This window comes from Ciconia boyciana, chromosome 11, assembly GCF_034638445.1.
Source record: "Ciconia boyciana chromosome 11, ASM3463844v1, whole genome shotgun sequence".
Lineage (NCBI taxonomy): Eukaryota > Metazoa > Chordata > Aves > Ciconiiformes > Ciconiidae > Ciconia > Ciconia boyciana.
Window position 1 is genome coordinate 19,602,473 of NC_132944.1, and position 25,028 is coordinate 19,627,500.

The 25,028-nt window shown below is 45.8% G+C and overlaps 1 protein-coding gene across 6 annotated transcripts in view; it reads right to left on the bottom strand.

Moving 5' to 3' along the window:
* PLXNB1 (plexin B1) overlaps positions 1–25,028 on the bottom strand; it is an 84,826-nt gene that overhangs the window by 54,098 nt on the left and 5,700 nt on the right. The window contains exons 1-2 of one of the 6 annotated variants that reach the window (XM_072876093.1): positions 16,282–16,329; positions 7,409–7,451 (exon numbers count right to left, since the gene is read on the bottom strand). Coding sequence is in view for 1 of the 6 variants with exons in the window: in XM_072876097.1 (XP_072732198.1) it covers positions 7,409–7,411 (3 nt within the window). In the remaining 5 variants the exon portion in view is untranslated. Of the gene's footprint in view, positions 1–7,408; positions 7,452–7,648; positions 7,666–7,777; positions 7,794–9,992; positions 10,195–16,281; positions 16,330–25,028 lie in introns of those variants that run through there. The other 5 variants (XM_072876095.1, XM_072876097.1, XM_072876096.1 and 2 more) reach the window with 5 other exon arrangements.

The following is a 25,028-nucleotide window of genomic DNA, read 5'->3' on the forward strand; positions in this document are numbered from 1 at the left end:
CATCCAGAAGAGACAGCAAAATCAACAGAATTCCACATCACTACCACAATTTGCTTGTGGTTTGCCTTCAAACCAAGCTGGGCTATATTCCATCTTGTATTACTCAACTCATTTTAAAGCATTATCAGAAATGAAGCTTTGATCAATTAATCTTCCATAAATTAGTGCCTAAGCCTGGAAGGCTATTAGGAGTCAGCTACAAACTATTAGGCTCAATATTCTGGTAGTTAGGTCACACAGGTCTGCTAGATAATGATCCAAGTTGAGGTGGCCAGACATTTTCTTCCACCTCTGCAAGCCAATACCAAGACTTTCATAAGGCCAAGAACAGATAGCAACACACCATGTTGTTCAAAAGCCTGAGCCAAGTTGCTCATAACATGTGTAAAACACAGTAGCTCCCACTGCAGAAGACTGAACAGGCTGGGTGCAGGCTTGAGAGCCAGGATCAACTTCGCACCAGTCTCAACAGCCCTGAGCAATGACCCTCCCACACAGGCTGGGATATTTGATATCCAGTGCTTCCAAACGTAGTCCAACATAGAATGGTGGCACAGGAACCATCCATGAAGGGCTCTCAAGGTGCACGTGGTCGAGGAGCCACAGACTGGCAGCAGCGATGCAGCATACTCTTCCACCCTACCATCACAGCCCTCTCTCCCAGACATTGTCCACACTTGGAAGTTCTTGTTTCAAGGAGAAAATTCAGAGCACCAGACTGCATACAGATAGGGGTGGGAGGACTACTACTGTGCATGGGCCATCGGGCAATGTTCTTCATTCATACCACTGTGGGTCCACAATCTGGAAGAGTGAAAATGAGCGATGTGAAGATTAAGTGGCAAAGGAAGCAGAAGCTAGGACACTGAAAGATTTGGTACTTGGAGAAATAAACCATCTGGAGCAAGAGTTCTCCAGTCACTTTGTTAACAGGCAGACATCTAGTCACACCTTAACCAGAACAAGGAATTTTATTACAAGACAAAATTCACCATAAGAAATTTTAACATCATCAAGTGGCTTTGCAACATGAGGTTCTGTTCTTATCTGTACACTCAGATTGAGGAGATCCTAACTTTTTCTGGCAAAATATTTGAGCTCCTGGTCCTGTTCAGGACTGAGAAAGCTTCTTTGGTGCTGTCCTAAAGGCACCAAGGTTCAGAACCAGCTACCTGTTCATGGCAGCCATGAATTTTAAAGGGTTTTCGGTTGAGACTGATCTTCATCTGGTTTGCTACCCTCCCACCTTCACAGTCTGACAGCCACTGGCTGGGCAGGACCAACTGGCTCTTCCCTTTGCCTTTCAGGGAAGCCCAGACCTTCACCCTAGGGCCACAGAGATGCACTAACAGGTCTGCTGCATAAACTGCAGTGCTAGTCTGAAATGCAAACTGCTATGAGCAGGAATTTCAGCCAGTATAACTGGCTGACTGTTGGCATTTCAAGAGAATGCTACCTTGCCAGGGTCACCCCTGGACAAAAGTGCCCAGGAAACAGGAAAACCAGATTTACAGTAGTTTGTTTGGAATAGCACCGAGAGTTTTACATCTGAGTGGCTGCTCTTCTGCTGGAAGTAACAGATAGACAGAGCAGAGATGCTGGTAAGGGGAACAAGGAAAAAGTAGGCAGATCTGTGCTGAAAGGATAAACCATAGCCTGTGGTCAGCACAGTTCTGTTTGCAGACTGTCCCAGTTCCAGGCACTCTTCCTCTGTCATTTAAGCTATATACTCCACACAGCAGGGCCTGTGCCTTCCTCTGGGAAACTGTTCAACTCTGCCACAACATAGGTAACTAATCAAAACCCCACAAAAATGTGGCTCAGACTGCACTCTTCAGACACATACGTGGACCAAACTGAACAATCGGCCACCTAATGTCAATCCAGGAGGCCACAGTGGGGCTGACAAGTTTAGCATCATAAAAATGTTTTAAATTAAACCTTCTCAGGGCTTAGTGGGAAATACACTAGTTGAAATCATGGACCAGCTAGGAATAGAAGAGATCATACAGGCTAAAGACAGGTTCAAACTAAATCTAATCCGGACAGACTATCTGGAGAATGGCAGACAGGTCCAGCAATCACAGGAACAGGCTGAGAGAGAATCATTGCTGGAACAAAACTACTGATGAAAACAATAATTGAGAAACTGAGAGTGAAACAGGAAGGATGCTCTCTAAGTGGTGTAACAACTGAGCCCATTGCCACTCTGCAAAGATGACACTTCTGGTTTGGGATAAAGACTTCTTCCTGCATCAAACTAAATAGGTGCAACACATCAAGATGATAGGGGAACAATCAACCAGAAGGGAACTTAAGCCTACTCCACCTAGTCCCAGTCTTCCCCAACATGACCCTTGTCCTCATCCTGTATGTGCTCCACCTGGCTTCTTGTCTCAGCCCCAGGCCTGTCTGCGCTCCTCCTAGCTGTAGTCTGAGCACAGGACTTCTCAGCCAGTCCTCGGAGTGACTTTCACTACAGAATACGAGATGCAGACAAGTCAGTTTCTGTATTCTTGCAAAGGGGCTATAGTTTCCCGAAATATATCAACTCAGTTGTTTTCAGTCATAAGAGCATGCCTCCAAGAATATACGTCATCTTAGTTCTGCTACCGGTCAGCTTCCCATAGCTGCTCCCCAAGGACCACAGCAGCAAAGTCAGTCAACAAAAGGTAAAAAAAAGGACACTACCTAACAGCAGAGACCATGTCCCTAGGGACAAAAAGACAGATAGCCCAATGTTGTTCTCTTCCTTCTGAAAGAGAAAGGAAAAGTTCAAAGGAACAACTAGAGCTGTTCTGTACTGTGCCCTCTGCAGATTTGGGTAAGCATCTAAAACCAAGTGCAAGACCAGACTTTCAAGGGTGAAGCATCTAGAAGCGAGTCCTATTTGAGTTATTTTTAAATGTTTAGACAGGACCTAAAATAAGCTGGTGTTTTGAGTACTTCTGAAGAATATGAACCTCACGTAGGCCATGACATTTTTAGTTTGAAAGTGCTTTGGAACAGAGATAGTACTGTTTATACATCTGCTTATCACCCATTTTAGCTCAAATTCAGTTACAGTCCATTACCAGACAAGAAGCACTCTTTTAAAGGGGGGAAATTCATACAAATAAAATTTAGGCTATCAGCAGTAAGACAGTCTCTGTAACTCAGTAAAACACATACCATCTCAGAGCAGCAGGAACAGTATATGCCACAGAGAAAGAGAGAAAGTCAGCTTCTCTGCTTAGAATATGTGTCTTCACACCACCCTTCCTAGCTGCCTAGTTTCCAGAAATACACTCTCCACCTCTCTTCAAACTCAAGTCAACAGTCTGCAGACTCCAACAGCCCGCAGGCAATGCCTTTAGCAAGCAAGAGGTGCATGCAGTACGTCACAAGCAGCACAGAGCCAACCTAGAACACAAGCTGTGCCAGTCTCTGCTTTTACAACTTTTATTTGTATCCCCCCTCCCGCTCCATGCTGACAAACCAGCTTGCAGTTGCCTGGCTCTGGTGATGGCCTGAAACATAAGTACGAAGTAAGCATGTAGTAGCACTTTACCTCCCTGAATACTCTCCCAGGCTTCAACAATGTGCAGCTCAGGGATTTCTTGGGATAGAAGTGGTTTCTATGCATTTAGTAACCTTCAATAGCTCCTTCTTCTATGGAGCTGCCCTATGTCCTCAAATACACACAGATGTTTGGCATTCACAACATCCTGTGGCAAGAAGCTTCCCAGGTTAACTGCACACATCAAGGACTAAGTCATTATTTGTTTTTAAGCTTACTACATGCTGGCTCCGTTCAATACCTATTCATACTTGTAATGGAAGAGGCAAAAAAAGGTTGCTCTCCCTCTAACCTTTCCATGCCATTCAGGATTTGAAGATAACTATCACTCATCACTTTTCAGGTGGAAGAGTCCCAGTTTATTCAGTTGCTCTTTGTATGGAAGGTAATCCTCTCCTCTGGTCTCTGTTGCTGCTGTTCCATTTCTAATAACTGAAGATACCTTTCTTAAGATGCAATGGTTTTCCTAAAGCTGTAGAAAACTCAACTTCCATAAGATCTGGAGAAACTAGTGTGATGGTTATTAAATACAGCAGGGATTCCCAACTGCTATAGTGAATTGCTACTCAGGTAGTTCTCTTAAAATATTCAGCCTAACTTCCTAAACTGAGTTTGCTCAAAAGCAAGTTTACTTTCAAGCCACAGCACCCAGCTACACTTTCTTCCTCCAGAATAGGATGTATTTTTCAAAAACTTTATCTCCCCATTAGTACTTTGAAAATACGAGTTACCTTATACTTGATTTATACTGCCCCGATGAAGGATATATACCTTATGACACAGGCTGTGTGTCAGAGCTTTATTCTGTCATATGTTCTTTATGAACATTTTAATCCATCAAATTTTTCCTCAAGCATGGGCACAGTATTTAGTGATTTCCTGATGCTACATAAAACAACAATATCCTTACCCGACCTTGTTCTCCTGCAGAGTCATATAAGAATATTTGGGTTTGGACACTGTTTTTATCATGACTCCCTCAAAATCCTGAGTGATTTCTTCCACAACTGCAGTGATCCTAATTGCTTCCTACATTCTTGATTATCAGATATAGACTTTGCTATTTATACACGCTTAGCTCACCAAGCAACCTAAACTTCCCTGTCAGGCTGAAATATCTGGCTTTTCTCTCTCCTTTGCCAATTTCACTATTAAGAGTCAAACAAGCATTTTTTTTAAAGGTGCAGAGATGTAGAAGTGTAATTGGAATTAAAGAAAAAGAAGTGAGGCCATTAAAACCCAAGAGAGTTCAAGAAAGAGCAGACAGATTACCTAGAGTTACAATACTCAGGCTAACAGCATTTAAAAAAATATAAACCTACCTCACAGTTTAGGGCTTTGAACCATTCTCTAAGGGCTAGAAGGAACACCTCACCCCACAAACGGCCCATAACTGGTCCTGATCACAGGGGGGAACCCTCCCCTCAAGGTTCGGTGCTTTTAGAGGCAAAATGTGGAAACAGATTTGGAATTTTATTCTTTACCTCACTGTCGATACGTGTAGGTCTGCATTATTTTTCACTGAGACAAGCTCAGATATTACCAAAACAAGAATCTAGTTTTTAAAAGGTTAAATAATTAAACAAATGAAGCATCCATACCTAGTGAAGAAGAGCTCAGGATACAGTGGGAGACATCTCAAACAGAATTGCAAGACCACAAGATGGAAGACCAGAGAGCCATTTAGACTAGTCTTTCATTGAAACGTCACATTTGGAACTGGAGCTGGAGTTTGAGGTAGCTATGCAGAGGCTTTACATCACATATGAGGGAAGTACGTAGCCTCAGGTCTAGAAATACCCAAACTCCCCACTATTCTGACCACTGCAGAGAGCACACTATACAGAACTGCTTGCCAGGCATAGGAAGCAATGAGAAAGAAATGTCTACAGCAAAACACATCATCGCAGTTTGGAAAAACGTGCCCTCCACCCCCTGAAGGTGAGGGTTTCTCCTGAAGAATCCTTGCCTGGCACACATCCTTATCTTTACTCTAAAAAAGAAAATAGGGCAGAAAATCAGCCCCTATGCTGCTTAAAAAGGAGGGGAGAGAAGAGGAGGGAACAAGTAACACTCTCCTAGGTAACATCAAATTGCTACTCTGGCTGCACAAGAATGAAGTAGAGTGCGACTCAGATAATAACCGTAACTCACATTTCAGAAGTCAGTTTGTTCAGCCATGATCTTTCGTACTTAACGATACTAAAAAGCATGTCCTCTAGTGCACTTCTGCTGGAGCACTTTTTCAATAGGATCTGGACAGAATCAGCTTGATATCTCAAAGAATACAACACACAGACCTCTGTCCTCCTTATGGTCTTTTATTTTTTATGTACCCTGAAAGCATAGATCCAGAAGAGACTGGCCTGAATTCAAGTCATCTCAAGTACTTACTCATTCCCTATTTCAAACAGCTTTGATTTAGTGGTTTTACTTGAACCACCCAGAGCAATGCAAAGTTGAGGAAACCAGACTCGCCAATCTTTGTACATGCGTTATATGTACTCAGGATTTATTATTGGAGGCTCCAGATTGAAACAGGTTTTCCAAAAACTTGCTCTTTACTATCCAAGAGTTCAGTCCAGGTCTACTACCAAACTGAAACCACACGGGCTGCACATACAGAGAAGTCTGGGCTAGGGGCTGCTGTCTGGCTTTGTTCATTGTTTTTATTTCTGCTGAGCCCTCCTGCTGCTACAGCTGCAAGTCCAACAAGCAGACATCCTTCTGATGAAGGGCTCCCGTACTCCCAGTGCTCTAACGCGATACTATCGCTCCAGTGCAAGAGTCAGTGACTCATCTAAACCGGCACCTAGTATCCCGGTGCCAGGGTTTCACTCCCCAACCAGAAGTTCATGCAGATCTGCAGATCTCCAGCAGCTCATTCAGCCCAGGATCCCTGCTGTACCACCCTACATTTGATATTCAAATTCCACACATTCACTTACAGAGTGCTTCACCAGGCAAACTGAAACAGGAGTGGCAGCTATCCTGTTTAACAGGAAGCAGCCTGAAAGAACTCAGTTTCAGGGAGACATTTCTTCAAGGGTCTACAGCTGTCCCCACCTCAGAGCTCAGCCAGCACAAAGCAGCTCATCACACTCCATGGTGATTGACGGCCAGATATGAACATCACCCCTGCTCCAGGAGACCATCTTCAGATTTGGCAACGCTCACTGGCCCATTTCCGGCCATAGATCACCGTCAGAAAGTAGCTTTTTTGTTTTGTTTGTTTTCATCTGTAGGTTAAACTCATTCCCTTGTACAGAAAATTCAAAGTTTAAAAGTTATTTTTGACATTGCAACAGAGATGGAAGTGCAGCACCAGAGGTGCCGAGGAGACTCTTGCAAAAGGTGCACCGTGGCCTGACTTAGGCACCACTGCAACCCACAGATCCCAACCAATCCCTCAAGAAAGGGGTGTACAGCTGGGGAGGAGGACCAAGACAAAGACAAAAATGACAAGTGAATAGACAGGCAACCTTTGGAGTAAATACATCTGCTTACAGAACAACTCTACGGATCAAAGCTTCTGTTGTAGAGATGCCCTTGGTCTTTCATAGGACTTCCCTACATAAAGGGAATGTTCCCTTTGCAAAGGGAACAAGTGCATATTCTCACATACAGCCACTCACTCTTTCCAGTAGACCACGTGCCTGGTGAACTCACTCGTCCAACTAATCACAGGCAGTACAGTTTGTCAGGCGGGTTCGTTATGCAGCAGCATCAAGAGGCTGCCCAGCATTACAGTGGCCACACAAACCAAAATGATCAGGAACACGGAGGAGCCCAGCAGGCTGCAGCAGTCCGTGGGCGTCCCAGTGCTGACTCCCGGCGCATTTTGCTTACCATCTGGACTCCTGGGAACGTTGAGACACCTTCATTTCTCAAGCTGGAAAAAACAACATAACATGAAATGCAAAGACTATTTTTCCAATAAATTAAATCTCTGTTGCACTTGACTCCCGCTGTGGTTCCCTTCCCCCTGAGAAGGCAAGGTCTGGCCAGCTGCACAAAGTCCAGGCAGCCCTGGGAAAACAATGGGATCTTTTTCTTGCCAGAGCGAGCCTTCCCGTTCACCCTTCTAACCATGGCACGGTGGACACCCCCAGTGTGTCTGCAGGGGAGAGGAGTCTGTTGGCATAGCAACAGTACACCCTAACTCTCTGCTAATGAACAGGGATAAAATGTTTTGTTCTCATTAGGAAAAATACAGACACATTCCTGATTGGTGAGTAATGTCTCTGCCTCTGGGAGATTAGCTCAGAGCTGTGCAGCCTGAAACAGCCTCAATTCAGCCCACTGCAGTGCTTCCCTTGAACAGCCACTCTCCAAGGACCGCACGTCTCTCAAGGGCAAGCCTACAGAGCCTTCTGTAGCAATTTGCCTTCAGGCCTGAGACAGCTCAAGGCAAGAATAATGAGAAGAGGCTTGACAGGAGCAAACCAGAACAGGCACAATGGGAACACACCCCCTGTCCCTGCAGGAGCACCGCAGAAAAGCCAGCTCTCACTGGTGCATTCGCTGCACCTGGGTCCCAAGCTACCGCCGCAGCAGGCGAGAGTTTCTCTTTGTGCATCCACCACAGGTCTGCCTCACACAGGGCTCGGATCAGAGCAGGGCTCCGGCTCCCACTCCAGCCACATTTACCATTGCTGGACAAGTAAATGGCCAGAGGAAAGAGCTGCAGTATAGTCAAAAGGAGAGCTCAGTGAGCACTAAGTGTGGACAGTCGAACAAGGGCTGCTGCCTACCAGTCTTTATTAGGATTTTGGCATCTAAAAATCAGCAAGATCCACCAGGAGGAATCTCTGTATACTTTGGTGTTTGCAGAATATTTGCGCAGACACTGTTGTTTCACCACTCATGTCTGTATCGAGGTGCTGACCCAGGCTATTCCCTTGGCCTTGCAAGAAGTAAAGCCTCTGCCCCACACAGACAATACTGCTTCCCAGACCCTCTCCCCCTCCAGATCCTCCTGCCACAGGGGCCACAGCATGGCAAGTGGGAGGATCACAGTACCTTCAGCCTTCGCAAAGAGGATCTGGGACAGGAGCAAAGCCAAATATCCCATGCACAAACAAAAATCCAGTCTCCAACCACACATTTGCCATGTTTTTTGGCATAACCTGGTCTGCACAGCACAAGCGCAGCCCTGCAGAATTAAACCGTGGAATTGCACTCCGACCCCACGGCACATCTCTGCTTTATGCTACTGTTGGGTCCCATTCACTCCAGTTCACCTTGCCTTGAATTCAGAGGCTCTTGAGAATAGGGACTGCACACCTTAGTCCTCAGAGAGGACTTCAGAGAGTATTTCTAGGGGCTGAACAGGTACTCTAACTCCCCTCTGCCGGGAAATCGCTGCTGGCCAGGATTAGTACCCCGAGCAGAGATACACTCAGCTCCAAAGCAAACTGGGATGTGGCAGAGCCCTCTCGCTCTCCCAGCCCCCTGCACTGCTGGTGGAGAAATGGTGGGATTTGGGCTCCGAGGCAGCCGCAGGCTGTGCTCCGAGCACCCGCTAACTCCCTTCCCCAGCCCCTCAGACTTTCACCTGCTCTTCCCCCCCTTTCCCGCTCCTCAGGGCTTCAAACAGCTCCACTCAGCAGCTCAAAATGGTGCAGGAGGAGAAGGTGGAGTCAGCACCAGGAAAGAAGGGCCCTGCTATCTTACAGCTTTGAGAAACTTGCACGTCCTGTAGGGAACGACGCTCCTTCAAACGCTGCTGCTCTCGCTCAGCCACGAAACCCGTATGTTAACCTGTGCTGTGATCTGCTCATGGAACTGCTGGGACTTGATTTCTACTTTACATCCAGCTGAGAAATAATTTATTTCAGTCTCCTAGGCAGGAACTCGATTGCCTGCAAAGCCATCTCACTCTGCCTAAATCAGGGAAACAAACCCATGATCTTACCCAGCAGCTGGCCGAGCGGCAACAGACCCCGGCCTTGGCCAACAGCCCCTGTCCAGCCTGCGGTGAAGCTCAAATCCCTCCCAGCCCAACACAAGGCCAGAGGGGCCGGGGTGCTGTGTTCCAGCCTCCGGGCATTTTGCTTGTTCCAGGAGAGATCCCTCCCCCAGCCCTGGTCAGAAAGGAAAAGCCGTGGGAATGGAGCTCGACACCCCGAGGTAGGCTCACCCCCAGCCGACCAGGAGTGCTTAACTCCCTCTGCGCCGGCGGGCAGCCCTCCGCAGAGACCGCTGCCGCAGGGACGCCTTGCTAGCGGGCCCTCCAGCGACGGGTCACAGCTCCAGGACTGGCCCCATCCTGCTCCCCAGGATGCCGCTTCCCCACATCGACAGGCGCTGCCCAGGGACCAGCGCCCGCAGCGCTGTGCCACGAGCGGGAGGACGGCCGAGGGCAGACCTGCCACTCACCCACCACGGTCCGTCACGCTTTCCCAGGACGCCGGTGCTCCTGCTGCCCTACCTTTCAGTGTTTCCATCCTCCACCAGCACACAGAGAGCAAGCCAAGAGAGGAGAGCACTCTTTCCACCTTTCCATGCTTCCAGCAAGTCCCAGAGGCTGCCCACTTAACAGAAAGGTATCTTCATCATTGCATCAAAGCACGTTTTCTTCCTTTTGCTCCGCATGCTGCTGTACAAAAGCCGTGCTGCCGTACAAAGCAGCCCTCGCTCCGCGCAGAGCGTGTGGTCAGCGATCAGCCGGCATGTCAAGAGTTAAGTTAGCATTTCCATTCTCCTGACCTGCACCAACACTGGCTGAATATCGAGCTATTCTTTGCAGCTTGATAAAGCATGAGAAAGCTGAAGGCCTCACACACTCCTCTTTTCACAGCTTGGCCCGCTGCCCACAAGCTGTCATTCCCTGGCACCCAGGGCAAAGAGAGAGAAGGAGGCCAAACTGCAGCCAGCTGCAATGAATCACTCGCTCCCCCCGGTCCCCTCCTCCCCAGGGAGCCTGGATCCCTCCTTCCGGCAAGGGGATAATGTCTGCCTGGCTACACTGGCTTCTTTCACCGAAAAAGCCATCCTTTTTGAGGCGGGGGGGAGGGGGGCTCCTATTGCAAATGCTGCTGCCACAGAAAAGCGCAAAGCGGCTCCCAGCAAGACCGAAGAACGAGGATTTCTGCTCAGCAGCTGGATGGGAACATGCTCCTGCATGTGTTCAGCACAAACACCACTTAAAAATCTGATGTTGGCCATTTGTCTAAATTGCAGGAAATTCTGGAGGAAGGCTCAGGCACAGAATCTGATTTGAAGGATACTGCTTATCCCTTCATGCCCCACTTGTGCGATATTTATTTCAGGGACTGATTCCCATGGCAGTCCCTTCCTAGCCCCCCTTCTCCCCCTCACTACAACATCTAGCCCAATTACCTTGTCTATCCATGCCCTTCTGACTACCACCACCATGTTTATTTTGATGGGTTCCACCATACAAACTATCTCCCCACGTTAGAGTTAATTCTTCATTTTTAACACAAAGCAGCAGAGGGAAACATATCCCAATCTCAGGGTCAGTGGAGTCCAGGACGAAAAAAGCAGTGAAGAAGGCACAGGAACACCAAGATCATCACGCACCTTCCTTGCGCTATAGGCCTGAGTTTGGAGAGCAAAGCCTTTGCAAGGTAAAGATGTCAGCTGTTTGCTTTCTGAGGAAGGGAATATTCATCGATAAAACACATGCAAACTCAGCCCCTCACCATCGACCTAAGCATGAACTAACCAGTGGCACATGGCTCCACACGGCACATGGGATACTTCCATCCACTCATCTCTGTCTCCTGCACAGAAACGTGTTCGCTGCACAGTAGACAGTCCTTGCCTGAACAGTTTCATCTCTCTCCCACTACACAAAAAGGAGCTGCAAACTGCAGTTTTACTGGGAGATGGGTTTAACCCCAGGCCGAGCGAAGGCCAAGTCTCACTGCCTCCAAGGAGAGATGAGAGGTTGCCTTCCCAACAGCACATGCTGCCGCCTCCAGCATCCCTCTTCTCCCCCTAGTAAATCTGTAACCTTCCCTATCCCAGTGCCTCATATCCCCAACAGCCATACAATACTGTCTACCCCCCTTTCCTCCGTAAGGCAGCCATTTAGGCTCCAAGTTCAGCGTACCTGTCTGCTGGTAGTGTGCTTCAAATCCAGTCAGTGCCAGGGCAGGATTACACACGTTTCTCTTACCTCTTCCTGCACTTGTGGGGTGATGAAGTTCCCACCTGGCAGCCAATGCACATTCAAACAACGAGAAACTCATCAACTTCGTCTGGGTCACCCAAGAATCTACAGAGGGTTTATTTTATTATTGTTGTTGTTTGGGTTTTCAGGGGGTTTGTTTTTACAAAATCTGGAGCAGCACAAAATGTAAATCATGAAAAGAAATTCCTTTTTTTTTTTTCCTGAATGGGTTACCCAACATGGTACTACTTCTCCCCAAACAGAAGTGGGAAGGACCTTTACTGTTCCTAAAGCTACTTTAATCAGAAACTAAACTAAGTCTTAAAAATGCTCTTTCAGGGACACAGGCTGTCAAGAATGACAAGTAACCACATTCAATGCCATTTTATCACATACTCTGTCAAATTACACACTACATATGGATTTATCCCTTATGATACATTTATAGCACTTTGTAAGGTTTCTGTTGCACTTCTATATGTCTACATCAGTGCCTCCTCCACAACACCTGCAGCTACACAACTAGTATATTGAAAAGATTATTACACTCTGCATCCGTAAGTTAGCAAGCTCTGGAACTCAGGTTACCCCTTGTGCAAATCAAATACAAAACACTCCCTAACCGTACAGACACACACACCGTTTTGCTACGGGAATGCTAGCTCATTCAGCATCACCCTGCTCTGCCAGAAGGATCTCTAAATGCAAAGCTTAATAGAAACAGTTAATATCCCAAGCATGGCTCTGAGCCATCTGAGCTCTAGATGTAATATAATCGGGTTCATAATGCTCAGAATAGCACTCTGGAGTCCTAGTACAGACTAAGACCTCACTGTATTAAGCGTTGTGTAGATAGTTGTAGCGGTGCCGTTTGCTCTTCTGTAAAATTACTGAGCACCATATACAGGAACAACCGTAACCCGTATTTTACAGAAGTTAGGACACAGGAGAGCCATGTATACTTTTCGAATGTCTTTTTTTGGCAGCTAAATCAAGTTAGTATTTTCACAGACACACTGCGGGGAGGGAGGGAGGGGAACACTGAGGTTACTCTCTCTCAGGAGCAGACAGGCAAAAGCCCAGTTCAGCCAAAGCTCACTGAGGCTCTTTATGTTCCCGTTCAATGACAGAGGTCACTTGTCGAAGACTGAACCAGATCTGGTACTGGTCTGCCTGCTAAGCACGCTGGCAAAAGGATCTGAGCTATACCCTTCTCTGCAGTTGTTTGCGTTTCTTCAGGAACACCAAAGGCCTGGAGTCCATCCCAATGCTGCTTGCACCACCTTTGCTAAAAACATGCCTTTCAGCTCCACAGTAAAATGCCTTCAGTTCCTCATGCTCTGAAGAAAGGAAGCCCGTACACAGGATCTATGAAGAAGGTAATTGCTTGTGTTTGCCAAAACAATTCATTTACGCAAATTCTCATTCTTTTGGCTCAGATTTCAGGATATTTTCCTACCATAAATACAGGTTAGATCCATGTTTGAACTGATAATCCTGTGATCCTCTTCAGGTTCACGTTGTGCTGCGGGTGCTGCAGCCTGCTCACACTTCCCAAACATCCAGAAGTCACAGCTCTTTAATTCATTGATTTTTAAGAGGCACCAGGTCACGCTGTCTGGCCTTCAGTTGATCACAGTTCATGGGCTTTCTGCACATTTCTGGCTTAGGAACTCTATGTGTTTGAAGTGAATAGGGACTAGATGTCTTTTGGCAAGACGCCCGAGGCAAAGGTCTCAGGAGAGAAATCCACCATTTCCCAGGCTGATACAAATGGACAGGCATCCCCTCACTTCAACTTTTATTCCCTATTTGTGAAAAGGCCAAGGGAGCTGTCTATTAAAAGGAGGAATGGAAGAGCTGTAGGGTCCAACGCAGTTGCAAGCAGCGTACTTGAGGAAACATCTTAGAAGAGGAAACAGAAGTAGGCAGCCAAGTACTTAAAAAGGGGAGCCCTCTGCAGAAACAAGGCAAATACCACCACAGAACAATCTCTTAATATAGGTTGCTCCTTCAGATCTGCACTAACCTGAATACCCTGATGCAGTGAGAGAAAATGCTACATGATGGTGAGCAGGAAGGGGCTACGTATGGGCATGAGCAGGAGAAGGCTATGTATGAAGAAGGACACTCTCCTGTCAGCTAAAAAAAGCCGTGGTTTTCAGCACCGTTTTGCCTTTCCTCTGCTGTGTTGTTTCCCAGCTGAGAAGAATCCCATCGGCCCATTGCACAGTGTCTGATCAGAACCTGTCCCGCCTGCTGCCCCTGGCACGGGGCTCCCCGGGGACTGCTCAAAGGGTAAGGGACAGAAGCAAAAGGTGGCACTAAAAATGTGCCTGCCAAGGCTTGGGTGCCAGCACGTTCTCCTGAGCTCAAGAGAAGAAGTGGGGAGGCAGGAAGAGAAACTTCACAAAGCTGTTTCTTAAACCAGATTTACAGGGGTACAGTGAAACAGGGTAGGGTCGTGGGTGAGGGGAGATTGAACAATTTAATAGCTAACCAGCAAGGCTGCCACGAGAGACTGCAACCTACAACAGATTTTCACAGGGAAACACTGAATCCAGAACTGTCACGTGCTCTTTCTGTACCATTGCAATGCAATCACACCTACAGTATTATCCTTCCCCCCTGACGTCTCTGTCCCCCTAAGAGGAGCTCCTACTCAAAACTATCTTTTCTCTTTTTTGTGTGCCATGAGTGATGAGGATCTGAAAGTCTGTGTTTCAGCAACTAAAGTAACTGCTGTGAAAACGTTACGGGAGATTTTTGCCAGAAGAGGCGAGAAGAGCCTTCCAACTTCTTGACAAGGTAATGTGTACAAAGGCACTCTGGTGCAGAGCTGCAGGGACAGCAAAAATGGCAGTCCTGCTGCTGTGGTAGACATTCCCAAGGCTCTTGGTGTGGGAAAGAGGATGAAGCAGGTTGCTGCTTTACCTGTAGTCACTCAGGAGACAAGCCGTCGAGACCTACAAAAATTCCGGTGGTCTCATGAAGAGCAGTTTCTAGGAGGAAGATTTTTTCATGAGGATATTCTTGTCTATTGGTTGAATAACTTCTTTGTTCCAGATTACAGCTAAAAAAAAAAAATAAATCCTTCCTGCTATTGCTTTGCCATTCAAGACATTGTCATTGTCACCTTTCAGATCTGTAAGCATAAGAGACAGCAGCAGCTGAGCTGTGGTAATTAGGAGGGAGAGATGTGCAGGCCTTGTCTCGCATCTTTCTGTTAAGATGCAGTTTACACTTTGGCAGGTTTAACAGTCCCCAGTGAAAATAAGCCATCTGCATCTACTCCAGCAGACCATCCTCATTTCTGAACCCTTCAAATAGTTCTGGAAAAAATCAGCATTGCCTCCCTGCTTTCTATCAGGCCCAAACGCAGTCACAAAACCATTAATTCTCTTACAGTAATATAGGAACACTGGCTCTAGACTTGTTCGCAAGACATCTACTTCAAAAAGAAGTTTTCCATTTTATTCAAGCATCTACTGAGTTCAAAGTTTCACTGCTCTCTGTACTTGCAGCAGAGAAGCTAAGAAGGACAGGACCAGACTCATTCAATTCTATTCACAAGCACCCTTCCTGAGGAAAGCCAATAACTTTCGGAGAGTCTCTGCAGACTTTGCTCCACTGCTTTGCACCCTGAAGAATGGCTGGTTGGTAATCCTCTTTTCACTCAGTGAGTACAGACCCAAAGGTTTTCATCCCTGTGAGCTCAGAAATTTCCATTTCCATTTGAGAGAGACGTTTTCCTGGCAGTTCTCAAAAGACGCATTTGTAAAATAGGAAACAAACTCAAGGAATGCTAAAGCAAAGAAGAAAGCTGTACGTGGACAGTCTTTCTACCTCAGCCAGGAAAGGAAATTCCTTCTCAGCACTGATGCCCCATAAACACAACCTACTCTGCAACTACCAAATACTTGATCAACACAAAGTGACCGGCTGTCCACCCTACCCTGTATAAACACCCAACATTTTCCTAGGTTTTGGTTTCAGATCAGCTGGGGCAACAGCCACCAAAATCTCAAAAGAAAGAAAAAGTCCAGAAACACATATTTCTGTGTGCCTGCCAGACAAGAAAGGAAAATAAGGGGTGCCTGTCAGATGCCTGGGACAAATTATGGAGAGGTGAAGGTATTCTAGTGAACTCACTACAGGGAAGACACACTTGTGTCATTTTTAAGCTTGTAGTCCATAAACTTTTGTCATCTGCAAAGGTAATTAAAAAAGCAAATCCATTGCCGTATCTCTATTGGAAAATGTTTAGAAGTCTGCAAATCCAAAGAGGTTGGAACTTGCTTCTTTCAAGTGCAAAACATTCAGATGGCCCAAAGCCAAGTCCCAGAAAAAAAGCCCTAGTCAGTAGCTCAGGAATGCCAGCTCTTAACACAAACCAAAAGCATACAAACCCTCTGGTCAGGCAATTCACATTATCGTCTCCCACCAAAAACTCCCTTAAAATTGCACTCTTAAAATTGCAGCTATCATCCACCTCCTTGGTTCCACGCCAGGGAAACCTAACTGAAGTCTCACTTTGACACGCTCTAAAGTAGTCAGCTGAGTGAGCTATTTTTCTTACCTTGCTTTGGGGAATTCCTGCTTAGCATCTCTGTAAAAGAAAACAAGAAGGCTTCACGCTGGGTCAGGCAGGATCCCTTCCATCACTCCCAGCTCCTTAGCAAAGGCATTCCTGAGGCGCACTGTACCCTAATAAATCAACACAACCGCTCCAGGTTTCCCCGGCGGCTGGAAGCTGGAATTCTGCAGTGAAGGCAAACACCTCCCCAGCTAAAGCAAACACGGCGGCAGAGCCCCTGCTGAGTGCCCACATCTACTGTCAGAAGAGGGGCAGAGAGAGAAGGTGGGGATCATAAGGCATCTGGCTGACAAAAGGCAATCCAACTTAAAGACAGAAGATGGCCATGAGTCCGGCCCTGACCTAGGCATTCCTCTGTGCAGGCATGTGCTTGCCAAAACATTTTATCAGCACAAAACCACAAAACTTCATTTTTAGAGCAATGACCATCTTGCCCCTGACATGGATGGTAGTTTTGCCTTTAAAAGCATTTTTTTTAGCATTTAGGAGACTCATGTAAAAGATCCTGCAAAAGTACAGAACAAAAATAGCCCAGTCTTAAACAGCTTATAGCTTAACTCTAAAATAAATGAAGACAAAGGAAACAGTACTGATCAGTATGAGCAGCAGTCAGCTCAGCAGAACAAGACGACTGCTGTTTCCAGGGGTAAAGGGAGGTGTTTGGGTTTTTTTATTCTTTTTAAACTACATAACAGAAAAGACCTGATGAAGGATTTTTGAAAAGAATTATTAGGTGGGTTGGCATGCATTTATGGGCCAACCACCTCTCACACAGAAACCAAACCAGTATTTTTCAAAAGCAGAACAAGGAAACAACAGAGGCTAATGTTACCAGACAAACAGCAGCAAGAGTCCAACTTCCAGCACTAACATTTGCTAGATTGCATACAAAAAACCTAGATGGGCTGCTTCGATACCTCAGTTTCAGTTGCACTTGGCGAGTAAAGGAAGGGAGTAGCCAAGGCAGGGCTGAAACAGTGACAGTAAAAGAAAAGCAAAAGAGCTGACTGTCTCACATGCTCTTACAACAGGCACAAACCCATCAATACCTGAAAAATAGATCTCCTTTACTAAAACAAAGGCATCTTCCTCAGACGCACCCTGAGAGCTAGAGCAAATACCCAGATTTCAACATCTCCCACTCCCGATGGTTATGCTTTCCCACAGGGAGTTTCCAGGGAGAGCCTTCAGTGCACGGATGGGAGGTAGCGCAGGGTAAGCGTGAACAAATCCCACTTAGGTCAGACCCGATCTGTACTGCAAACCCAAGTCTTCAGTTTCCATGGCATCACTTGGAGGCCTCACTTTGAGACCACTGTAAGGCATATTTTCCTTCCTGCTCCCTTGAAGAACCATCAGATCCCAGTCTATAAGCAAATACTGCCTTTAAGGGAAATCCTGGTCTACCTACATGTGGTTAATTGAGACACACATGCCAGGCAGCTAACAGCACACGGCAATGGTGGAGAGCCAGCAGACCCATCAATAGGTGAGTGCCAGGAGCTCCCCAACCACAAATTGTCCCCCCGGCCCCCAATAAACAAGATCTCAGATTGTTGCGTGAGATTCAGCCTGCAGAGCTGTGCGCTGTTTGGGAAGACCCTGACTGGCAGCAGGGCACTTCGAAGCCCTGGGTCTCAAGAAAGGAATCACAGATGAATGCGTCGGGTGAAGGACTCCTACATATGTATAGGCAGAGAGGCACAGACACAAAGGGGGGTGGGGGGAGACCTCGAGACTTGTCTCCAGGCCTTGTGCTTATTTTGACCTTTCAGTTAAAGATCCTCCGAAAAGGCACTGTTCAGCCCCAAGCCTGATTAGACATCTTGGGAAAAACAGAGCACAAAGCATCACACATGAATGACCACAGAGCCATAATACGATCTTCATATTCCCACCCGTCCATATGGCCAAAAAAAGCGAAGTTCTTCAGTGCAAACATTGGCAGCAGCAATATGAAACTAATGTGTTAATTAGCAGACTTCACAATCCAGCACAGGACAGAGATTGCTGATGTTGGCTATTATATAGTCAATCAGAAGCCAAACAGAACAAGTACCACGTTAATCAACCCATTCAGAACAAAGTTAATAATTTGCTAATTGCACGTTTCTGGAGTGAGCAGAACAAGGTCTGTTTTCCAAACCTCTTTTGTCAGAGGTATCTTAAAATGTATTTGGAATGGCAAGCTCTCCATCACTCACAACTCTTCTCTTTATTAACACTGTCTCAATTTAGATGTTTAGCTTCAATTCAGGGAAGCCCACTGACTTGCATTACACATCAGGCTACATGAACTCAATGATTTGTCTGGCCTTACAAAACTATAAATTCATTTTCAGCCTGTAAACAATCACAAGGTATTCTGGAATAATCATAGGCTAACATTCATCAGATTTACTCCTTGTACAGGATTTCCACGTTGAATACAAGAGAAGATTAATGAAAGTAACTGAAATAAATTCCAATAGCATTTAAGTAAACACTGTTCCTCAGCATACATGGGTTTACACACCAACTGCTTAATAAAACTCTACTTTCCTAGAAAGTTTAATCAGTAAAATAAGTACCACAAGACAGGTCACATAGAAAGATCAGCGTAACGGTGAAAGAAATATTGTGAGAAATATAAAGAAGATTTCATTCTCAGGAGACATCTGAAGTACAAAGTTCAAGTTAACACTCCCGTCGTAAACAAGATTCTTCATATCCAGGATGTACCACTTAGGGTGCATAAAACATTTAGACATGAACAAAGTTTGGGAGGGAAAAAAAAAGGGATGAGGAGCACAACTGCATTAGTCTTGGGGTTATTTCTAAAGCACAGAACAACAGAAATCAATTGCAGCAGGATTAGCCACAGTCACATAATTTAAGGTAAGACCACTCCAACTTCCTGCCTAACACACAGGCGCCCTTCCATTTTCTCCACTCGCACCCCCACAAAACCCATTAAGTGGTTCTGTGAAATGTAGTGGTTTATGGCATCTAGACTAGAGGCCTTTGGAGGTCAAAACATAAGTTCACTACTCTCCTAGTAGTTTGCTCCAATGGCTCTATCATTCTTTCTGGCAGCAAGGCCAGTCTAATTTCTTATTTGTTTGCCTTCTGCCTTGAGCCATTAATTCCTTCTCTGCTGGATTAAAGAGTAGCTCCTCAGAGTCAATTATGTACGTGCTTTAACCAAGGCACCTCTCAATAGCTTTTCTGGCAATCAACAGATCAGCCCTGTCAGCCTCTCATTACAAGGCACCTTCTCTGGTGCTTGAACAACTTAGAATTTTTTTTTTTTTTTTAATATCAATTTGATTGTCACCCCCCACACCTCCTCCCCCTTCTTCAGGGTCACTGCTTTGGTGAAGCACACAATCGGTGAACGATCAGCATCTCTGGCACACAGAAGTCTATACTCGCCTGTATGAAATGGATGTTATTTCACTAGACCCGTTTTACAGCATAACGGAGGAGCTACAGAAATCGTAGACTGCCGAGATTGTATCAGTTAGCTAACAGTCAATTATCTGACTCTACTGAGTGTAAGGAGCTCATACTCCTAAATGGTTCTTAGTCACCATTTAATCATTTCTCCGAAAGCTCTAAGGAAAACTTCACTACCTGATCCCCATTCTGCCAAAGATTAACGTACTATTCAGGATCTTCAAGCAAGAAAATCCCAACAGACCTGTCACCTCCAGCCATGGTTTTGAATTTGCCCTCTGCATTGCTTGCTTCTTTGCTGAATCAACATTAGCAGTGGCTTTAGATTTATTTCCAGAATACTGATGAACTATTCAACAGCAGAGGATAGTACTGATGCTCGTTGAAGACACCTACTAGGAATACCACTTTTCAACATGTCCCCCATAACCCATGATTTCAGATGCACCAGCCTTTTTTTTTTAATTAAATAATTAGAAGGTATGCTGTTGATGTTGGCACAGATCAATTATTCATACCATTGTACGGCTCCAAGTCAAACATCCTAAGAAAAACATTACATGAACATAGTCACCTGCTGCCTTGTACTCACCTGGTCCTTTCCAGCTGCTCTTTCTTACTATTAACACAACCCAGCCCTTCGGAGGTATATATCCTCTGAAGTATACATCAAAACCAATAACTGCCCATCTCAAGTCTCCCCAAAGACCCGAGTTATTCAGGATCGCTGCACGAAAAGCATTAATCCCTTGTAGATGTTCACCAGGCACTCCATATCACGAGGACTAGTACCTCCTACTGCTCCTGTTCTAGCAGGAGGCCCATTCAACTCCCACCTCCAACCAGCATTTCCTTTTAGTGACAGTTCTCATTTTGCGTTGTATGTCAAATGCACATCTACGTTCGCAAAGAGCACAAGGCAGAGAGCTTATGCTCTGTGTGCAGGCAGAAGCGCAGGCCAAGGTTTGGGTGCAGGTCAGTGTGATAGCAGGAAGGGCTCTGTCCATGATACCACTCAGAAGAAAATAATTTCAAGGCAACAGTGTAGAATGAGACACGTGGCTTTCATCAATCCTTAACTTGGTATTTTCAAAGCAAGAAACTTACTTGCCATTGTGAACCCCCCAGCCCGGCTACCTGGGAACACTAATACCTGGCTGTCTATCAGGGACACTATCCCCTTGGATGAGATCCTCAACATTGCTCCAAGAAGCAGAAACATGCAGCCTATGGAAAGCTGGTGGCAGGGAAGGCTACCCGTTGGCTTTAACAGCAGAAAGTCTGCTCATGTTTATGCATGACCGCTCAAGTGAACTGCGTGACTGCTTTTGTTGATCTGCTCTCAGCGATCTGTTCTTTCAGTAGAAACACAAGGAGGAAGCCATGCTGGGACTGGGCAAGGGAAAAAACCATCCTGCAGACACAGTGAATGGGACAGAAAATTCCCTTACAAATTCTGTAAGTTTATTTGCAGTGATGCTTTGCATTGACTTTTCTAGCAGCTTTTTGGGACACTTTCACACATCAAAGCCCAAGCCACACCACAGTAGTCATTTTGACTAAATCTACTTTAGAAATTGATTAGATCATTGATTTTTTCATAGTTTAGATAGAGACAGAGTGACCTTTCCATCCCACAAAAACCAAAGGGAATTAATACATGTAAACAGAGCCTTCATTTTAAAGGAAGTGTTTTGCTCCCGTAGAATGATAGTTCTGTAGTACTCCTCTTTTTTCTTGCAGTTCCCAAGAGATCAATTCTCTTTTCCCCACTTGAGCTTTTCACCTTTCTGTCCAAAACAGGCCAAAGGGACGTGACTTCTCAGAGAATGCACAGAAGAGCAGCCTGAAGACAAACAGAAGACACAGATCTTCCTATAGGTCACTGAGTGGTGAAGAAATCAGTACCAATTTGTAGACTAACAGTTCCATTTCAGTCTTACTACAAGTGAAGCAGCATCACAAAGGAGAGTTCCCAGTACAGAGATCACAGTTTCATAAGCACAAAAACTTGACGGCTTTCTCTACACAGAAAAGAGTTTGGAGATGTATTTTTCATTACACAGTGTAGTAACACGGATGCTCCATATGTTTCTATTGGTTGAAACTATTTCCCTCATGAATCACTGCATGCATATGATTTCTACCCACTTAAAATAAAACGCATTGCATTTGGGGCAAAGTTCCACCATTAGGACGTTGTGCCTTCTGGTGCTTCCTACGTGGTGCACTCGGGGATGCAGATTACAATCCTAGAGCTGAACGGCCAGGTGTCATTTGTGTTTTGATGATCCAACAGGCTCTGTCAGCCTGCAGAGAACACGGAGCCTGTAACTGTCACTACAGCACCCGTTAGGATTACACTGTGCTGGCAGCACTGGGAGGAAGGTAAACAGATGCATAGCCCAATGGCTCTCAAACATTCAGGAGGCAAGGCAGGCAAAGGAAAAGGATGAAACCTCAGAACTGCCAAGTGCAGGTCATTCTCCCACCACAGATTTGCTCAGTGCAGCACCATCCTGGGACTTGCATGCTGCTGCTAACCACCTGCACCAGACACAGATGCAAGCCTTCGATCAGCAACAGAACATCAAACTACAAAAGTACGTAACCGGAAATGTTCAAGTTTATTGGGGCTGTGTGAGCAGAACGCCAGCATACAAGTTCCTCCCAGCAGGACACCCATCACTGTCATCATCTGGAAGGTAAACACTATTTAGATGTTATTTGTCTGCAGCTAATGAGTTTGGCATTCATAGGTCCACTGCAAGAGCTGTTGCTATAGCAGCTCTGTGATGGTGGGATGCTGTAGATGTATTCGAATGGCTGACTCCAAAATAACATGAGTCCGCAATACTGCCATCAGCTTGCCTACTCTTTCTACTCTTTACAACCTTTATTCACAGACTTCAAGAGAGACAGCTCTCCCCAGTGTTGTGAAGCCTTGTTATGCGTTATGGAACAGTGGCCAGTATCAATATGGGTCATTAAGGAAAGCTTCACAATGCCACCACCCTGTACGTACAGGCCTCAGTACCGCAATGAAACAGAACAATTTGCAAGACCGTTGATGGCAAGCAGGCCTTCTGTGTTTTGTGGACAGAAAATGCATTTACAAGGTTCAAGTATCCAGAACACAGCACTTTTACAACACCACACAGGAATAGTTTTAAAATACAATAAGCAAGAAAGCGTGATTGTCAGAACTACTCCAGAAGCCCCTAGATTTGTGGCACTCTGCTGAGCTTGTTACTGAGGCTGACACAGGCTTCCACCTCCCCTGCAGACCAGTTCAGTGTTGAGAAGGAAGGGGCCATGATGACTTGGGCACTATGAGGACAGAGACTTGACTGTCCCAAGCCCAGAAAAAGCAAAACAGACTAAATGGCTCTTTCATCTGTTCCTGCACAGCTGCTCATATGGCCACACTGCCAGCACACACAGCCCCTACTCCCATCTCTGCTGCTGTGGAGAGTAACCTTGCAGGTGGCTGCCCTCTCGGTAGCGCAGAGAACAAGAACAGCGTTTGTAGGGCAGCTGCTCTACCTTGCCGCTCCTTTTTCTTTAGCTCTACATCATCTCAGCATTGCTGGGCACAGACCACAAGCAGACACTCCAGCACTGGGACTCCAACTGCCTGTTACTGTCGCCAAGGAGCTCGGCAGACTGAGTCACTCGGGGATGGCAGTGCCCCAGGGACTGCTCTGCCTTCTTGCCAATTCAAATTTTGCCTATGCTGCCAAGACTACAAGCTAGTAGCAGGCACCCAGGGCCATTTTGTCATTGCACATGCACCTCTGTAGGCTGTCACACATCTGGAGAACGTTTTCTGGTTACAAATCCCAAAAAGACAGGAAAAATCTAGATCAAGGAAACGAACAAACCGTAAGAGAGTCAGCGCTACCCGTTACAGCGATAGCAGTCCCCCAGAAGGCATAGTTGTGCAAGGGAACCACACCTCTTCATTGTAGCCATGAGAAAGCTGCACTGACATGCAGGCCAAGCAGCAAAAAGCCCTTGCGATCTTTGCCTTAAATCTCTCTCAACAGTTGCAGGTTGACATGAAATGCAATCCAAAATATGCTTGAGCTAAGCTAAGGATCAGAACATAAATTCACAAATGCCTTAGTCTCCCTAGGTCCTTCAACATTTCTGCAGCCTCATTTCATCGATTTCTCTCAAAATGCTAAACTAGCTAAAAAGAGTTGGCAAATAAACAGAGCCCCCGGTTACTGCTTTTCTATTTCCCACAGTGGCACACATAGCTCCCATGCAATTAATTCAGCTGCACACCCGTTTTACCATTCTCTTGGGCAGAATCATTCAGTAATGGACTGCAATCTGTATGCAAGAAGTCAAGCAGTATGCAAATAGAGATCAAAACATTGATGGCAGTGGGATTCAGAAGTCCAGGAACTGCTTTTGCACTACAGCTCTCCAGCACATACATTTTTTGGCTACACTAAAGGTAGGAGACAGCACAGGACAGGTAAGAACTCCTCATGACCCTAGCGTATGGAAGACAACAGACACACGATCCCAGAAGAGTTACCGAAATGGTCTCACGTATGATAATTTACTAGTAGGTAATTCACTAACAGAATTGCTCTCTCCAGCATTTTAAGGTTTGTCTAATGCAAAAAATCTTGGGATCAAAGCTGAAATTGCTAAACGGAGAGTTGCTTCAGGGCCATTAACTCCAAGCTGTCCGAAACCCTACACCAACTTCAGTGATAACATTATTTCTGACAAAGCCTGGTCTGGCGGGTATAGGAGCATCTCTGAAGCCCTGGTTCCTGTGCTTTAAATTCTTGTTGTCTGAAGAACTTCCAGCTGAGCACATAGCACTTGCAGGCCACTGTCAGGAGCATATTCTCAAGTATTTGCTTGGCCAGCTGTTCACAGAGGTTGGCAGGTCTTTATGGAGATTAGAGAGCCCAGAAACTCCTCACTGTATCACACAGGAGGATGGGCATGGCCACTTGTAAGCAACAGAAGGATTTCAAGAGCACATATTCTCCAGGAGTCAGGACCAGGGAGGGGAAAACAGGCTGCACTCCAGTTCTTAGAGTAACTCCACACAAAGAATAGGGAGATCACCTAACCAAAATATGAAATGGTGTGGTACAGGAGAGCTAAAGGAACAGAGATTGAAACAAAAATAATTTTGAAATCGGCATACATGGGCAGAAACCTTAAGCTGAAAACACTACTTCTATGTAGTAATTTTCAGAATTATTATAATAGGGTAAGATGTCAAATATACCCATTCTATTTATAGAATGACATGC